At 43.5% G+C, this 16,561-nt stretch overlaps 1 protein-coding gene across 3 annotated transcripts in view; it reads right to left on the bottom strand.

The window, feature by feature from the left end:
* The window catches only part of Iqsec2 (IQ motif and Sec7 domain ArfGEF 2), a 70,128-nt gene that overhangs the window by 44,109 nt on the left and 9,458 nt on the right, over positions 1-16,561 (bottom strand). Inside the window, exon 1 of one of the 3 annotated variants that reach the window (XM_042684902.1) lies at positions 13,989-14,080. The exons of 1 other annotated variant lie outside the window; for it this stretch is intronic. In XM_042684902.1, the coding sequence (XP_042540836.1) occupies positions 13,989-14,014 (26 nt within the window). In that variant the 5' untranslated portion in view covers positions 14,015-14,080. Of the gene's footprint in view, positions 1-11,885; positions 11,982-13,988; positions 14,081-16,561 lie in introns of those variants that run through there. One more of the 3 variants, XM_042684901.1, reaches the window with a different exon arrangement.

The raw sequence follows: 16,561 nt of genomic DNA, 5'->3' as shown, positions 1-16,561 counted from the left end.
ATGAATTATTTTTGGTCAGTTGTGAGGTTTGAACTCAAAGCCTGGGCACTGTCTCACAGTTCCACTTCCATTTTTTGAGTGGTTAATTGGAGATAAGAGTCTCACAAGGACTTTTCTGCCTGGGCTGGCTTTGAACTGTGATTCTCAGATCTCAGTCTCTTTAGTGGCTAGGATTACAGCCCTTTATGCACTTAATAAAAGCCATGAACTATCTCCCCCATCACAATATGTGTATATACATAATATGTATTATATATACATATGCCACAATATAATATATATATGTATATATATATATACATATATATATATGTATATATATATATATATATATATATATATATTATATGCACATAGCTACCCAAAAGCAACACTTTGCATCCAATTTCTGGAATTTTGTGGGCCTCCAGAAACCCATCTATGATCCATGAACTCCAGGTTAAGAACCTTTTGGTCTACCCAATACCATCTACCTTCTTCCTTTGCATATACTATTTCTTCTGCCTAGAATACTCTTTGACACTTCACTCTTCTACATCTAGTTACAACTTACTGTCCTTAAAGACTCTGCTCTCGGGTTGAGTTAACTTGTGTTACTGCACTAACCCTTGAATGGGTTCAGATCCCTTCCTGTGGGCTCCCACTCATTTACCTCACACCATGTTCTCCTCTGCCATAGATCTTCTCAGTCTCTCCAACTGATTAAGAACTCATAGAGGGCAAGAGACCTGTATAGGCCTTGATCACAGAAGCACTCCATAAGTGTCTGCTGAAATAAATACTGATAATGGCAATTGTTAAGTGCAAATTATATGCCAGGCCACTTCGTGAAGTATGTTGTGAATGGATTCAGCTGAATGATCTCACCTGTCATCTACTCCTCAATAAATCCCATGCATTGATAGTCTTTTGTCCTTTTGTGGAGGGAGTGGGGGTGGGGGGTGGGGGGTGGGGTTTGTTAACTGGGGTTTGAACTTAAGGCCTTGTACTTTCCAGGCAGGTGTTCTATCACATGCTCCTTTTCCATAGACCATTTTGCTTTAGTGTGTGTGTGTGTGTGTGTGTGTGTGTGTGTGTGTCTGTCTGTCTGTCTGTCTGTCTGTCTGTCTGTCTATCTGTCTGTCTGTCCATCCTGAGGACTGAACTCAGGACCTGTGCACTGTTCCTGGTTTTTCTTTTTGGTCCAAGGCTAGCATTCTACTTCGTGAGCCACAGCTCCACTTCTAGCTTTTTGCTGGTTAGATAAGAGTATGGCTTTCCCTGCCCTGGATGTCTTTGAACAGTGATCCTTAGATCACAGCCTCCTGAGTAGCTAGGATTATAGGTATGAACCTCTGGGCCTGGCTGCTCTAGGTATTTTTTCTTGTATGGATTTTTAAAAACTGTATTTTAGAGGGGGCAACAATGCTCGATAGGAAATGTATTCATTAGCTTACTCATGTAACTGTAACCCTGCTGTACAGTATCTTTAAAAATACATGTATATATTAAAAACTGTATTTTATTATTATATTATTATTTTTTTTGCTGGTCATGGGGCTTGAACTCTGGGCCTGGGCGCTGTCCCTCAGCTCTTCAGCTCAAGGCTAGCACTCTACCACTTAAGCCACAACACAACTGCCAGTTTTTTCTGCTTATGTAGTGCTGAGGAATTGAACCCAGGGCCTCATGCATGCAAGGCAAGCACTCTACCACTGAGCCACCTTCCCAACCCCTATTTTTTTCTTTTTTAGTTCTGGGGATTGAACCTATGATGTTGCACTTGCTAGGCAAGTGCTTTGCCACTGAGCACTAACCCAGACCTACTTTAATTGTTTTTATTTATTTAGTTTTTTTGTTGGTCATGGGGCTGAACTCTGGGCCTGGGCGCTGTCCCTCAGCTCTTCAGCTCATGGCTAGCGCTCTACCACTTGAGCCACAGCACCACTTCCGGCTTTTTTCTTTTTGCTTATGTGGTGCTTAGGAATCGAACCCAGGGCCTCAAGCATGCAAGGCAAGCGCTCTACCACTGAGCCATCTTCCCATCTTCCTACATAGTTGGGACAACAGGTGCAGGGCATCATGCCCAGCTTTTTATTGATTGAGATGAAGTAAGTCTCAAAAACATTTTGCCTGAGCTGGTAATCCTCTTTCTCTCAATCTCCTGAGTAGCTAGGATTACAGGTATGAGCTACCAGGCCTGGGTTATGTTGTCCTTAACAGAGCTGAAAGTAAGAACAGATATGTGTGATGTGAATTGTTTAAGGTCACCCAACTAGTGAGTAAGCAAGATAGAATTGAAGCTGTCATGGATATCATAGCAAATGGTGGTTCACCATGCCTTATTGCCCTGGATATGAGATCAAGAGATGGGATCAGCAGAACAGGACCAAGTACTAGGACCAGAATTTATGACCTAGGCTTTATTTTCCCAAATCTCGTACTCTAATTATTCATGCCAAGACCAAATACCTGGCTTTCTCCTTAAAATGTAATCCCTTCTACCCCGTACTACTCATAGCCTCCATATCCCAAAGCCTGGCTAGGGCCAGACCTACCCTTTCGATCAGAATCATCCTCAGACATAGCTTTTAGATAATCCAGTGCTACACACTAGCTAGGAGGAAGACGAGACATGAGTGGTCTCTAATCTTACAGATTTGACATTTACCCTGGAGTTTTATATGTATCTTCTCCAATCCCAAAAGTAGCCCTGAGAGGTAAGTAGGCATTAGCCCCATTATACAGATGATGAAACAGAGGCTCAGAGGATAAATGACTTGCCCAAAGTCACATGGGTATTAAGTGAAAAACCTGGACTTGAATAAAGGTACTAACTCAGCAGTTTTTCCCCATGTGCTTAGAAGAGCCAAAGAACCGACAAGACCATTTCTGGTGGGGTTGAGGTTTGAAGGAGATATAGTACTCCTTCAAGACTCATTACAAGTGTCCCCTCTACAGGAAGTTTTAGTCATCTCCTAGCTGGGGGAAAAGGTCCCTCTTCTGGCAACCTTCTCAGCTCTATTCTGTCCCATCCTATTTATTTTTATTTTTGCTAGTCCTGAGGTTTGAACTCTAGACCTGGCACAGTCCCTGAGCTCCTTTTGCTGAAGACTAGCACTGTACCACTTGAGCCACAGTGCTACTTCTGGCTTTTTCTGTAATTTAATTGGAGATAAGAGTCTCACAGACTTTCTTGCCCAGGCTGACTTCAAACCATGAACTTCAGATCTCAGCCTCCTGAGTAGCTTGTATTATAGGCATGAGCAATGGGCACCTGGCTCATCCCAAATTATTCTATCTGTGGCCTATATCTCCCTTCTAGACTTGAGCTCCCTGATGGTAAGATGAAATCAATTAATTCCAATAACCCACAAAAGCTCAGCATAAAGTAGAAAAGACAAAAAATACTTGCGGAGTAAATGAGGTATTATCTGAGTTACTTAAAGGGAAAGGCCCAATCTGAATAGCTAAGTACTGAGGGGAAAGGTAAAAAAGAGAAGAGAAATGGATTAACCAAAACAAGGGAATGGGACCAAGGAAAAGGACCAGTATTTTTTTTAAATCATGACAATATTTATTTAACACATCTTCACAGTTGTTAAGGGAAGATTCTTTTCCTTACAAAAATGGGGTCATACTGTCAACCCTATTCTTGTATATGTTTTTTTTCTTTTAGTAGTACTGGGTTCTGAATTCGGGGCCTTGTGCTTGCTAAATAGGTGCTTGAGCCACACCTCCAGCCCCCTTTCCCACTGCCTACTTTCAAGGTAGGTTTTTGCCTTATGCCCAGGCCAGCTTGCACTATGATCCTCCTACTTATGCTGTCTTATGTTGCTGGGGATGACAGGCATGCACACCATTGAGCCCAGCCATTGGTTGAAATGGGGTCTCATGAACTTTTATGTCTAGGCTGGCCTGATCTCTGCCTCCAAAGTAGCTAGGATTACAGGGTTGAGCCACAATGACAGCTTACAACTTACTTTTTAAATACAACAATAAGTCTTAGAGATCTTATCATAATAGTATATAGACATATATCTTTTACTTTTGATCTGTTACTAAATAATCCATAGTATGAGGTACATCATAAATACACATCTCTCCAGATGGACATTTGTTTTAAATTTTTACTTTCACAAGCATGCTGCACTGAGTTGCTGTACATATACCTAGAAGCATTGTTGAAGTATGTATTCCTACAAGTTGAACTGCAGGGCCAAAGGAATGCACATTTGATTTAAAATACACATAAGAGGTATGTCTATTGCTTTAACTGTGTATAGACTGGCTAAAAATAAAGATTATTCCTACTCATAGAATCCTGTCTTTATTTTGAGAAACTTATATCATGCAACTTTTGAGTTACATTTTTAGTGATATTTTGCAAGTGTATGTGATACAAAAGATGTCTAACAAGGCTTATATTTACAATTTATTTGTGATTATTATAATTTTGTATGGAGTAGGTTTTAGTAGAACATAATGGCCTAGGATTTCTGTCTTTTTTTGTGTGGTACTGGAGTTAAAACTTAGTACCTCATACTCAGTGCTCAACCTACTTGCTCATAGCAGGTGTCTACTGCTTGAGCCATGTCTCCAGCTTTATATGTACAATTGGATGAGGGTGATCTAGAAAAAGCTTGTGGCTATTCAAGTTGGGCTTTCTGTAGTAGTAAAGCTTTACAGAAATCTAGTTCTAAGGTATGGTTCTCAACTTAGAAGAATATGCACATTTAACATTCTGTGTGTGTGTGTGTGTGTGTGTGTGTCTGTGTGTCCTAGTACTTGAGCTCAGGGCCTGGATACTGGACACTGTTCATGAGCTTTTCTGCTCAAGGCTATCATTCTGTCACTTGGGTCACAGCTCCACTTCTAGCTTTTTGGTCGTTAATGGTAAGAGTTTCAAGGGCTCTCCTGCAAAAACTCAAAGAGTCTACCAGGAAAATAAAAAGGGCTGATGACTAGCTGAAGCAGTAGAACACAAGCACAAAGCCTTGGGTGCAAAACCTTAGTATTATCAAAAAATAAAAATAAAAAATATTCTCATTGTAACTGACAAAATAAAAAATTGTACCAAGCCAGGTTCCAGTGGCTCATGCCGTAAATCCTAGCTACTCAGGAGGCTGAGATCTGAAGATCATGGTTTAAAGCCAGTGCAGGGAGACCAACCCAAGAGCCTCTTGTCTCCAGTTACCCTCCAAAAAGCTGGAAGTTGAGCTGTGATTCAAATGGTAGAGCAGTAGCCTTGAGCAAAAACGCTCAGAGACAGCATGCAGGCCTTGAATTCAAGCCCCAGGACCAGCAGACACCCACATACCAAAAAAATTGTTACCAATTTGTATTCCAGAGATTATTTCTCTAAAACTTTCCAATCTTTTTAATTTTAGTACCTAAAATGGGACTTTATTATTCTTTTAGTTACATTTCCTTAAGTAGTAGTAAGCTTGTGCATCCATTCTCATTTAATTCTCTTATTTCTTCCTTAAGTTACCAAGTTATTGATCCATTTAAATGGATTGTTTGCCTTTTCCTTATTGATTCCCAGAAGACAAGATTTAAGACAGAGATAGCAACTTTAACCCTGATTTTTGTATAGCAAATATACTTTCCCCTGGTTTGTTATTTATGTTTTAACTATGTGCCAGGTTATTGATATTACAAAGTTAGTGTCTTTCTCCCCACAGAAGTTTTAATTTTTTTTTTTTTTTTGGTCCAGTCGTGGGGCCTGAACTCTGGGCCTGGGCGCTGTCCCTCAGCTCTTCAGCTCAAGGCTAGCGCTCTACCACTTGAGCCACAGCGCCACTTCCGGCTTTTTTCTTTTTGCTTATGCGGTGCTCAGGAATCAAACCCAGGGCCTCAGGCATGCAAGGCAAGCACTCTACCACTGAGCCACCTTCCCAGCCCAGAAGTTTTAATTTTTAATGTAAAAAATTATTATTCTATTTTTTATGGCTTTTGGGTTGTTTTGTTGTCTTAAGATGGGAGTTTCACTGTGTTGTTCAGACTAGACTGAAGTTTCTGGGCTAAAAAAGTCCTCATGCCTAGCTGAGAGCTGGTGGCTCACCCCTGTAATCCTAGCTACTGAGGAAGCTGAGATCTGAGGATCATGGTTCAAAGCCAGCCCGGGTAGAAAAGCCTGTGAGACTCTTATCTTCAATTAACCACTAGAAAATCGGAAGTGGTGCTGTGGCTAAAGCAGTAGAGCACTAGTCTTGAGCTAAAGAGCTGAGGATTAGCGCCCAGGCCCAGAGTTCAAGCCCCATGACCAACAAAAAAAAAGTCCTCATGCCTTATCTACCTGAGCAGCTAAGACTACAGGCATGTAGCACTGTGTCTGGCTTAGGTTCTAGGTTTTGAAGTCTTGCTTGGAAAAGCCTTTTCCATTCTAATACAAAAATATTCCAGTTGGGTGCTGGTGGCTCTAGCTACTCAGTAGTCTGCAATTTGAAGGATCATGGTCCAAATCCATTCAGGAAGAAAAGTCTATGAGACTCCATCTCCAAAATAACCAGCTAAAAGCTTGGCTGGAGATATGGCTCAATGGTACAGTGCCAGCCAAGCAAGCCCAGAAAGCACAAGGTAAGGTACTGATTTTAAACCCCAATACTGGCCAATATATAGTCCAGATTCTCTTTAGTACTTTTACAGTTGCAATTTTTAATTTGTTTAATTTGTTTTTCCCAAATGGGTAGCCAATAGTTGCATCCCAACTGCTAGTGCCCCACTGATTTGAAATGTTCTATCATAAACTAATGCCATTTCAACATTATGAATGTTTCTAAACTTGTCTATTTTGTTTCATTATGTGTTCCTCTATCTCTATGAAGACATGACATTTCTAAATATTGTGGCTTTTTGGTAAGTGTGTATATCTAAAAGGTCAGTCTCATTACTTTTCTTTTTTAAATACGTTTTGGTAATTAATAGGCATTTACTTTTCCAAATGAACCTTAAAAGGCAACTGCTCAATTCCCAAATAAAGTACTGCTAAAAATTTCATGACAAATGGGGGAAAATATCAATTTGTGTGTGTGTGTGTGTGTGTGTGTGTGTGTGTGTGTGTGTGTGTGTGTGTGTGTGTGTGTGTGTGTGTGTGCACGCACATGCTAGTCCTGGGACTTGAAATCAAAGTCTGGGTGCTGTCCCTTAACTTTTTTGCTCAAAAATAGCCCTTGAGCCACAGCTCCACTTCTGGCTTCTTGGTGGTTAATTGGAGATAAGTGTCTACAAACTTTCCTGCCCAGGCTGGCTTTAAACCATGATCCTCAGATCTCAGCCTCCTGAGTAACTAGGATTTCAGGCATGAGCCACAAGTGCCTGGCTGAATGTCACCTTTTTAAAACTATTGAGCTTCCCCAACTAGGAATAGAATATAATTGTCGATGTACTCAAATCTTCTTAAAGGCTTTAATGAATTGTTACAGTCCTATAAATAAATATTTGGCATTTCTTATAAATTCCTTGGGATTTATAGTCCTTCCTTTCTCTTTTTCTCTCCCCCTTTCCCTCTTTCTTTCTTTCTTTCTTTTCTTTCTCTCTTTCTTTTCTTTCTTTCTCTTTCCTTTTTTCTTTCTTCCTTTCTCTCTTTTCGTTTCTTTCTTTTTTTTTTTGTCAGTTGTGGGGCTTGAACTCTGGGCCTGGGCGCTGTCCCTCAGCTCTGCAGCTCAAGGAAAGCACTCTACCACTTGAGCTACAGCATCACTTCCAGTTTTCTACTGGTTTATTGGAGATAGCAGTCTCACGGTCTCTCCTGCCTGGGCTGGCTTTGAACCTCGATCCTCAGATCTCAGCCTCCTGAGTAGCTAGGATCACAGGCATGAGCCACCAGCGCCTGGCCATCCTTTCTCTCTTTTCTTTCAAGGCACTGTCCCTTAGCTTTTTCACTCAAGGCTTGTGCCTTACCATTTGAACCACTCCTCCACTTTAGAGGTTTTGATGGGTGGTCATTGGAGATAAGAATCTCACAGACTTTATTGCCTGGGCTGGCTTTGAACCTCAATCCTCAGATCTCATCCTCCTGAGTAGGTAGGATTATAAACACGAGCCACTAGAACCTTGTTCTGTCACTTACTTACTCCATTCCTCCTTCTTTTCCTCCCTTCCCACTAACCTTCTTATCGCTGTCTTAAGGGTGGCTGGGATCACAGGCTGGGTTATCACTTCCAGTCTAGAATTTTTTCCTAGAATGGGCTATTAATCTATTATTATAACATTAATCTTTTATAATCTATATAATTTCTCTATCACTATTACATTGATCTATAATTAGTTACTATTGGTATTCAGGGAAGCTAACGGTTTGGGTATATATTTATTTACTTTGTACCTACCCATTGGGTTTTCTTATTAGTTGTAATAATGTTTATCTAAGTAGAGAATAATATCATCTTCAGATAATGCTAATTCTGGCTCTTTTAATATTTATGCCATTACATGAAGTCCCACTGGTTAAAATCTCCAGAAAATAGCTGGTGAAATAACAGTGATAATGATAGTTCTTATTTAATTCTTGATATGTACTTGATAATTACCTTTGCTTCTGATTTTAAAAAACAACCTCTTTACCATGTTAAGGTAGTTTCAGTGATTCCTAGTTTACTGTATTAGTTATCTGCTACTGTCCAATAAATTACTCCATTATAGTGAGGGAACAGGCTTGCAATTTATTGGATCACTTTTTCAGTGTTTATTGAGCTGATTACATGATCTTTTCTCTGTAATCTCTTAATGTAATAAATGATAATAACAGGTCATTCTAACCTAGAAATGACTCACTTTCAGTGTAATTTTTCCTTATAAACTTAACTAAAAAATAAATAAATTACAAAACAGACTCTGTGTGTGTGCATATGCGGGCGTGTGCTACTCCTGGCGCTTGAACTCAGGGCCTGTGTGCTATCCTTGAGCTGTTTTGTTTTGTTTCTGCTCAAGGCTAGCACTTTACCACTTGAATCACAGCTCCAATTCTAGCTTTTGGGGGGGGGGGGGCTTAATTGAAGATATGAGTCTCATGGACTTTCCTACCTGGGCTGGCTTTCAGCTGCAATTCTCAGATTTCAGCCTCCTGAGTAGCTATGATTACAAACATGGGTCATCGGTGCTGGGCTGGTATATTCTTGTAATACTTTGAGGGAGTCCATTTCATAATGGTATTTAAAATATTTGATACAGACTGAAGTGTGGTTCAAGTAGTAGAGCACTTGAGTTCAATTCCTTACTGGGGAAAATCCCAACTTTCTGTACTAAGCATGGTGGCATGCACCTATAACTGTACATCCTCAGGGGGCTAAAGCAGAGAGATTATAAGTTCTAAACTAGCCTGGGCAAGTTAGAAAAATTTTGTTTTAATATAAAGTAAAAAGGGGTGAGGAAGTAGCTAAGTAGCTAAGCCTAGTGTGCATGAAGTACTTAGTTCAATTTCTAATACAAATAAATGAATAAATATTAGTTGCTTTATTCATATGTGAGATGTAGCTATAGTTAGTTTTTTAGTGTTTTTCTGGAGTTGTTCCTGTGTGTGTGCATGCATGCACACGCACACGCACACACACACACAAACACACACGCACACACACACACAAACACACACACACACACACACACACACGCACACACACACACAGAGGATGATTGCTGTCTCTTAGCTTTTTCCCTCAAGGCTGATGATCTACCATTTGAGTCACACCTCCACTTATGCCTTTTTTTTTGTAGTTAATTGGAGCTGAGTCTCATAGACTTTCCTGATAGGGCTGGCTTTTAACCATGATCCTCAGATGTCCTCCTATGTAACTATGATTTCAGGCATGAGCTATTGTTGCTTGGCTTTATTTCTGTTTTCTTTAAGTAGTTGTACAGAGGGTTTTCAATCCACATGTTAGTTTATTATTACAATGCATTTTGATCAATGTCATCCCTTGGTTTTTGTTTTTTGTTTGTTTTAGAGGTGCTGGGGATCAAACCCAGGGCCTTGTATATACTAGGACAGTACTTGTATCACTGACTTACATCTCTGATTTATTGTTTTACAGGCTAGCCTAGTACTCCAAGAGTCAAGTGAACTCCCCATTTCAGCCTCCCAAATAGCTGGTACTGTAGGTATGTACCACTGTATCGCTAGTCACTGGTCTTATATAATGAACTGGAAATACATTCACGTTTTCCTATGATCTGATCTTTCCAGTTTGATAGAACTTTTCAGAATATCAACTGGACCTGGCATTATTTCTGAGAACATTTTTAAAATCACCTTTTCCATTTTTTTTCCCTAAAATTTTCCATGATTCAAGTTTTCTGCCCCATCTCTAGGTAATTTTTTTTCTTTTACCTTTTACTTTTTGCCGGTCCTGGGGCTTGATCTCTGGGCCTGGATGCTGCCCCTGAGATGTTTTTGCTCAAGGCTAGCACTCTACCATTTGAGCCACTTTGGGCTTTTTCTGAGTAGTTTACTGTAGATAAGAGTCTCACTGGGGCTGGGAAGGTAGCTCAGTGGTAGAGCATTTGCCTCATCCATGAGGCCCTGGGTTCGATTCCTCAGCACCATATAAGCAGGAAAAAAGAACTGGAAGTGGCGCTGTGGCTCAAGTGGTAGAGTGCTAGCCTTGAGCTGAAGAGCTGAGGGACAGTGCCCAGGCCCAGAGTTCAGGCCCACAACCAGATTTCCCACCCCCCCCCCCCAAAAAAGAGTCTCATGGACTTTCCTGCTCGGGCTAGCTTCAAACAGCAATCTTCAAATCTGTCTCCTGAGTGGCTAGTATTATTGGCATGAGCCACTTGCTCATGGCTCTAGGTCATTTTAGTAATGTATATTTTCCTAGAAAATTGTCAAGTTTATCTAGCTTTTCACTTCTATTGGTATAAAAGTATCCAAAGCATTTTCTTATCTCTTTTTTAATCTCCTCAGAATCGATTGTCTACTTAACATTTTTTCACCTTTCTGTCATACCTTCCAGATGATGATCCGCATAGTTTGCTGGTCTTTTCAAAATCTACACATTTATCAAAACTTTCTCTTTCTATTTCACTAATTTCTAGGTGTATCTATAGTAATTGGTTTATTGTGTTTTCTTTTTGTTTCTTTTCTAGTTTCTTTTTTTTTTCTTTTTTGTTTTGTTTTGTTTTTTTGTCGGTCATGGGGCTTGAACTCTGGGCCTGAGCGCTGTCCCTCAGCTCTTCAGCTCAAGACTAGCACTCTACCACTTGAGCCACAGCACCACTTCATCTTTTCTAGTTTCTTAAGTGAACTAAGCAATTTGTTTAATGCAACTAGTCTTGTTGTCTGATAAAAAGCACGGATGACAGTACATTTTCCTCTAGAACTCTCATAGTAATACTCTCAGTGAGGACAGCCATTCTACACAGTCCATGAATTTCATTGTTATTTCAATTTAACAGGAGTATTTGTAAACTTACAAAGGGGGGGGGGGTGGAAAGGGAAAGGTCTAGCCCTTTTGATATTGTTGTTAGTATTTCCTTTGTTGAAACTAATTAGAAAACATAAAACATGTTTTCTAATTAACTTGGAAATAATGTTCTCAGAAGGTGTGGGCAGATTATTCCCTCAACTTAAACACCCTTTCCCAGTCTATATACAATTGGCAAACTCCTATTCATCCCTCAGAACAGCTCAAATGTCACATAGTCTTGGACCAACCACTCCAGATTTGGGGGGGGGGTGTAGATCTCTAACAGAGGAGTTCTTCAAGGAATGATAAACTACAAATAGGTTTTGAATGTCTTCTTTGCTCTCCTGACCTAATCTCACAGGCACTCCACTCAGACATTCAGTCAGCCACTCCACAGTCACAGCAGGGGCTAAAGGGACATGGGGGAGGGGTCTGGCAAAGATATTTGCACATTTTTCTGGTAGGGGGAGGGACTGGGGGAAGGATGGGTCTAGCTCTTACCTGCTCTCTGCCAGCCTGCCTGAGGGGGTAAGCTTCATGGAGTCAAGGACCTGAGTAGGACAGCAATACTGGTGTAGAGTATGAGACGCTGTGGACCTGAGAGACAGCAAGAGACAGAGAGAGAAAGAGACAGAGAGAGACAGGGAGGGAGGGGAAAGATTGGGTGGGCCATGGGGACCAGGAGGTAAGAGTAGGGAAAGGGAAAGAGGGAAGGCTGAAAGGAATAGAAGATAGGGGATGGAAGAGGAGAGGGAGGAGACAAATCGAAGAGGAAGGTAAGATAGGAAAGGAAGGAGGGAGAGAAAGGAAGAGAAGGAGGAAGGGAAGAAGGAAGGAGTTAGGAAAGGATGGAGAGGGAGGAGAAGGAAGGAAAAAGGCAGGGAGGGAGGGAGGGAAGGAGGAAGGAAGGAAGGAAGGAAGGAAGGAAGGAAGGAAGGAAGGAAGGAAGGAAGGAAGGAAGGAAGGAAGGAAGGAAGAAAAAAAGAAAAAACCACAAAGTCAAGAAAGAGAGGACGGCACTCAAACCACATACAGAACACAATGACAACAGGGGGCAGTAGAGACAAGAGCCAGTCTGGGCCTCCTGTGTTCCAGGTGACTCCATGGGGCCCTGGGCCACTGAGAGACGCTGGGACACCACAGCAGGGAAGGGGGGAGGGAGCCCTCCTCACACCAGACGCCACAGGGATAGGGAGGAGGGGAAGAGGGAAGGGGATGAAAGAGAAGGGAAAGATTTAGGGGAAGGGGGGGAGACTCTGCTTCCAAAAGACCCCTCACAGGAAGGAAGGGAGCATGGAGGGAAGAGGCTCTGGCCCCAAAGAAGAGGAATCCGGTGGGCAGAAGGCAGGTGACACTGAAGGAGCAGAGGGAGAGAGACAGAGAAAGGGAAAGGACAGAGAGTGCGAGAGACAGAGGAAGAGGAAGACAGAGTAAGGGTAAGACAAAAGACACAGAGAGAGGACAGGGAGAGGCAGAGAGTGCCAGAGCAAAGGAGGGGCAAGGGTGGAGGAAGCTGACAAGGTCTCAGTGGTCTAGGTGACAGGATAGGACTCAGGGCTGAGTGGGTGGGTGGGTGGGTGGTACCCAGGCAAGGCAGAGGATAGGGTGGTTCCAAGCAGGAGTCTTTTGCTTCCAAGGCCAGTGTTGCCCCCACCCCACCCCCTCCAACCCCACCCCAAGACAGGGTCCCACACTCCACCCCCCTGTACCCCCACACTCCACCCACCCTTAGTGCAGGGTCCAAAGGCCCCCCTCATCTCCTTTCCCACCTCCTGCTTTCTCCCATGATTAAAGTCCAGAGAATGGCAAGAGGGAGGAGGAGGGACAGACAAGGAAAAAATCTTAAGGGCCTGGTCCTGCCCTACAGCACAGTGCAGCTGCCAGGGACTGACTTCAAGTCGGCCAGCCCATCTTCCACAAGCTCCTGAAGAGGCAGGCTGTGGTCTGGCCCATCCAAGAGCCCGAGTAGAAGTTAGGAAGTAGTCTACAGGTCAGGTCACAGTTCTCGACTCACTTGCTGCAAATTTGAAGACGCCCAAATCTTAGACTTTTACAGAGAATCTCTGAATCTGAGACTTATTGTCCCAGGCACTGGCATATCATCATCATCATCATCATCACCACCACCACCACCATCACTACCACTACCACCACCATCATCATCAACATGAGTGACTGTTTCAAGTACCACTCTATGCCAGTCACCAGCCCAAGTTCCTGACTTGAAATCTCATCAAATCTGAGCCCCAAAGAACCTTAGGGCTGATGGAATGTTGGCATCCAGAGAATCTCAGCAGCTGGAGCCCCACAGTACCTGCTGTGCCTGCCAGACTAGCATGCCAGGGCAGTTGCCAGGTTCAACCCCACAGGTCACAGACTGTGCTGCTTGGGACTCAAATGTGCTTACAGACCTGGGCTCCCAGATGTCCACAGGCTCACCCATGGAGCCAGCTCCCTCTCCTCCTAAGCTGAAGGCCTCCAAGAGTATAAAAAGGGAGACAGGAACCAGGAAGCCAGAAGGGTGCTGAATCAGCAAGCCTGGGCACTTGGGCCAGGCCTGGGCAGGAAGGGAGGGGATCAGGCGGCCAGGGCCCAGGTTCCTACCTGCTGCTCCTCCCAGTGGGTTCCATGGGTCTGGACCTGTCCCAGGGTCAGGCCCCCCCCAGGCCCGCTGGTGTCTCCACCGCTGGTGTCACCATCCCCCTCCTCCCCAGTCCTTCCCTAGAAGGAGGAACCAAGGAGGCGGGGCCAGGCATGCTGGGCTGCAGGCCAGGCCACAAAGGCAAACTTTGTTCCTTCCCCATTCCCCCAGGAGGGCCTGGAACTTCTCTTAAGAGGAAGGGAAGCTCACAGTCACTCCTCAGAACTAAACCTAAGTGTAACACTAAGGGAATCTTCCCAAGCAACTTGTCCCACCCTGACAACTTTGTGTCACTATGCCTATTCTCCTGTGGGGAAAATTGAGAGGTTTAGTATTAGTGGCAGAACCCCATGATGAAGAACTAGTTTGGCTGTTCCCAAATGAAATCTACCCCTCTCAGCCATATCCCTACTTTAGAAACCCTCTCAGTAGAAGCTTTGCACAAACACCTTCCCATGAGGATTAGAGAGTACTTTTAGAAAGTGTCCTGGGATACTCCATATCAAATAAAATTCAAACCATCCATTTGGGGATTATCAAGATGGAGCCTTAGCCAATGTTCCTTATCACTGCAATAAGCTCTCAGCCTTTTTTCTGTGTTGTTTTTCTAAAATGTAGCTAACAAAAATGATCCCTGAAAAGGTCAAATCAAAAGACAGGTCATTTATAATTGAGCAAGGCCTGGTTCTGCAGATGGGAGCAATGGAGGCTTGGAAAGGAGCAGAGTGTCACTCACATCCACACAGCCTGTCAGATCCAGGTGCCCTGGCTCCCTGCTGACCTCCCCCAGTACATTCTGTCCTCCCTCTGGGTGGCACTGGAGAAAGGAGAGAATTGTTAGGGTTGGAGGGATGCAGGTCTCCTGAAGAGGACCACTGATCCAGCTCAGGGAATCATATCTTTTTAGTGCTCTAGAATCTAGGCCCCTGGCTGTTTCGAGCAGAAGGCAGCCCTGGGAGGGGCCAGGGGGGCAATGATCTAGAAGGAATAGGAGCTGACAGGCAACAAGCCAGCCTTCCTGCCTCCCTGCCGGGGGCAGCTGGTTCATCTGAAGTAAGCCAAAGCTGTGGAACAAGAGAGGCCCTCCAGACCACCACAAGGTTGGCATCTATGGGCCCTTTGTGGCCTCTTCTCCCTCTGCCCACTTCCTAATGCCTGGCTCTCAGGGCTCTGGCCTCTGCCCCTGCTTTGTTTATTCCTTAAACAAGCTCTCAGGTCCCCCTTAACCAAGCTGGGCTGCTATCACAGCAGCTTCTTCTTGAGCTCATTTGTAGGTATTTCATAAGAGTGGAACCTCTGGCCCAGATCTCCCTCTTGGCTTGGCTGGGATTGAGAGACAAAAATTCAAGTTCTGGCTCAAATGGTGATGTTGTATGACATCAGGCAACAATTTTATCCCTAGTTCTCCTCTTTGGTAATGCCAAGAACCTCCATTTTGGTGCCTGGCTGAGCTGGGTACAACCTTTTAGGTGTGCAGCCCCTCTGAAACTGTTCGTCTGTGAATGGGGAGTGGCAATAACCATCTCACAGGTTCTTGTTAGGGTTCAGTGAAACCAGGTGTGCCATGATGAGTCTCAGTAGCTCATGCCTGCGATCTTAGCTACTCAGAAGGTTGAGATCTAAGGATTGTGGTTCAGAGCCAGCTTAGGTGGAAACTTTGTCAGTTGTAGGGCTTGGAACTCAGGGCCTGGGTGCTGTCCCCCAGCTTTTTTGCTCAAGGCTATATTCCCCCCCTCTTTTTTGGGTAGGTCGTGGGGCTTGAACTCTGTGTCTGGGCACTGCCCCTGAGCAATTCAGCTCAAGGTTAACACCCTACCACTTGAGCCACAGTGTCACTTCCAGTTTTCTGGTGGTCAATTGGAGATAAGAGTCTCACGGACTTTCCTGCCTGGGCTGGCTTTGAACCGCAATCCTCAGATCTCAGCCTCCTATCAAGGCTCTACTCCTTTGAGCCATAGCTCCTCTTCCAGTTTTCTGGTGGTTAATTGGATATAAGCGTCTTCATGGATTTTTCTGTCTGGGCTAGCTTTGAACCATGATCCTCACATCTCAGCATCCTGAGTAGCCAGGATTTCAGGTGTGAGCCACCAGTGCCTCTCTAAGGCAGAAACTCTTATTTCCAATTAACCAGCAAAAAGCCAGAGTGAAGGCAAGTTGCTAATATGGGCAAAAAAAAAAAAAAGAGTTTATATTTAAGCTCAAGAATCTCACCCTTCTCCCAAGAAAGTATGGGGAGGCCTGTGAAAAGTCTGGGTTGGTTTCAGGGACAGGAGAAGAATTCTAGGAAAATATACTTTAAGATGTAGCTATTTTTGGAATTTAGACATCTCTAAGCATATTATAGAGAGTCATGTGGATGACCCACCAGGAGATGAAGAGAGGAAAGAATTAAGGGGACTGTTGGGATTGACTTACTGTAGGCCAGGCTCTATGCCAGGTGCAATACAGTAGTGACAAAGGGTAGACAATGCCCTACTCTTAGGAAGAGTCTATCCAAGTGAGCGTAAACAAACATCCTACTCAAGTGAAGACAGTA

Source organism: Dipodomys spectabilis, unplaced genomic scaffold (assembly GCF_019054845.1).
Source record: "Dipodomys spectabilis isolate Male_0828 unplaced genomic scaffold, ASM1905484v1 ptg000091l, whole genome shotgun sequence".
NCBI classification, from domain to species: domain Eukaryota; kingdom Metazoa; phylum Chordata; class Mammalia; order Rodentia; family Heteromyidae; genus Dipodomys; species Dipodomys spectabilis.
This window is presented reverse-complemented; position numbering and strand designations above follow the sequence as displayed.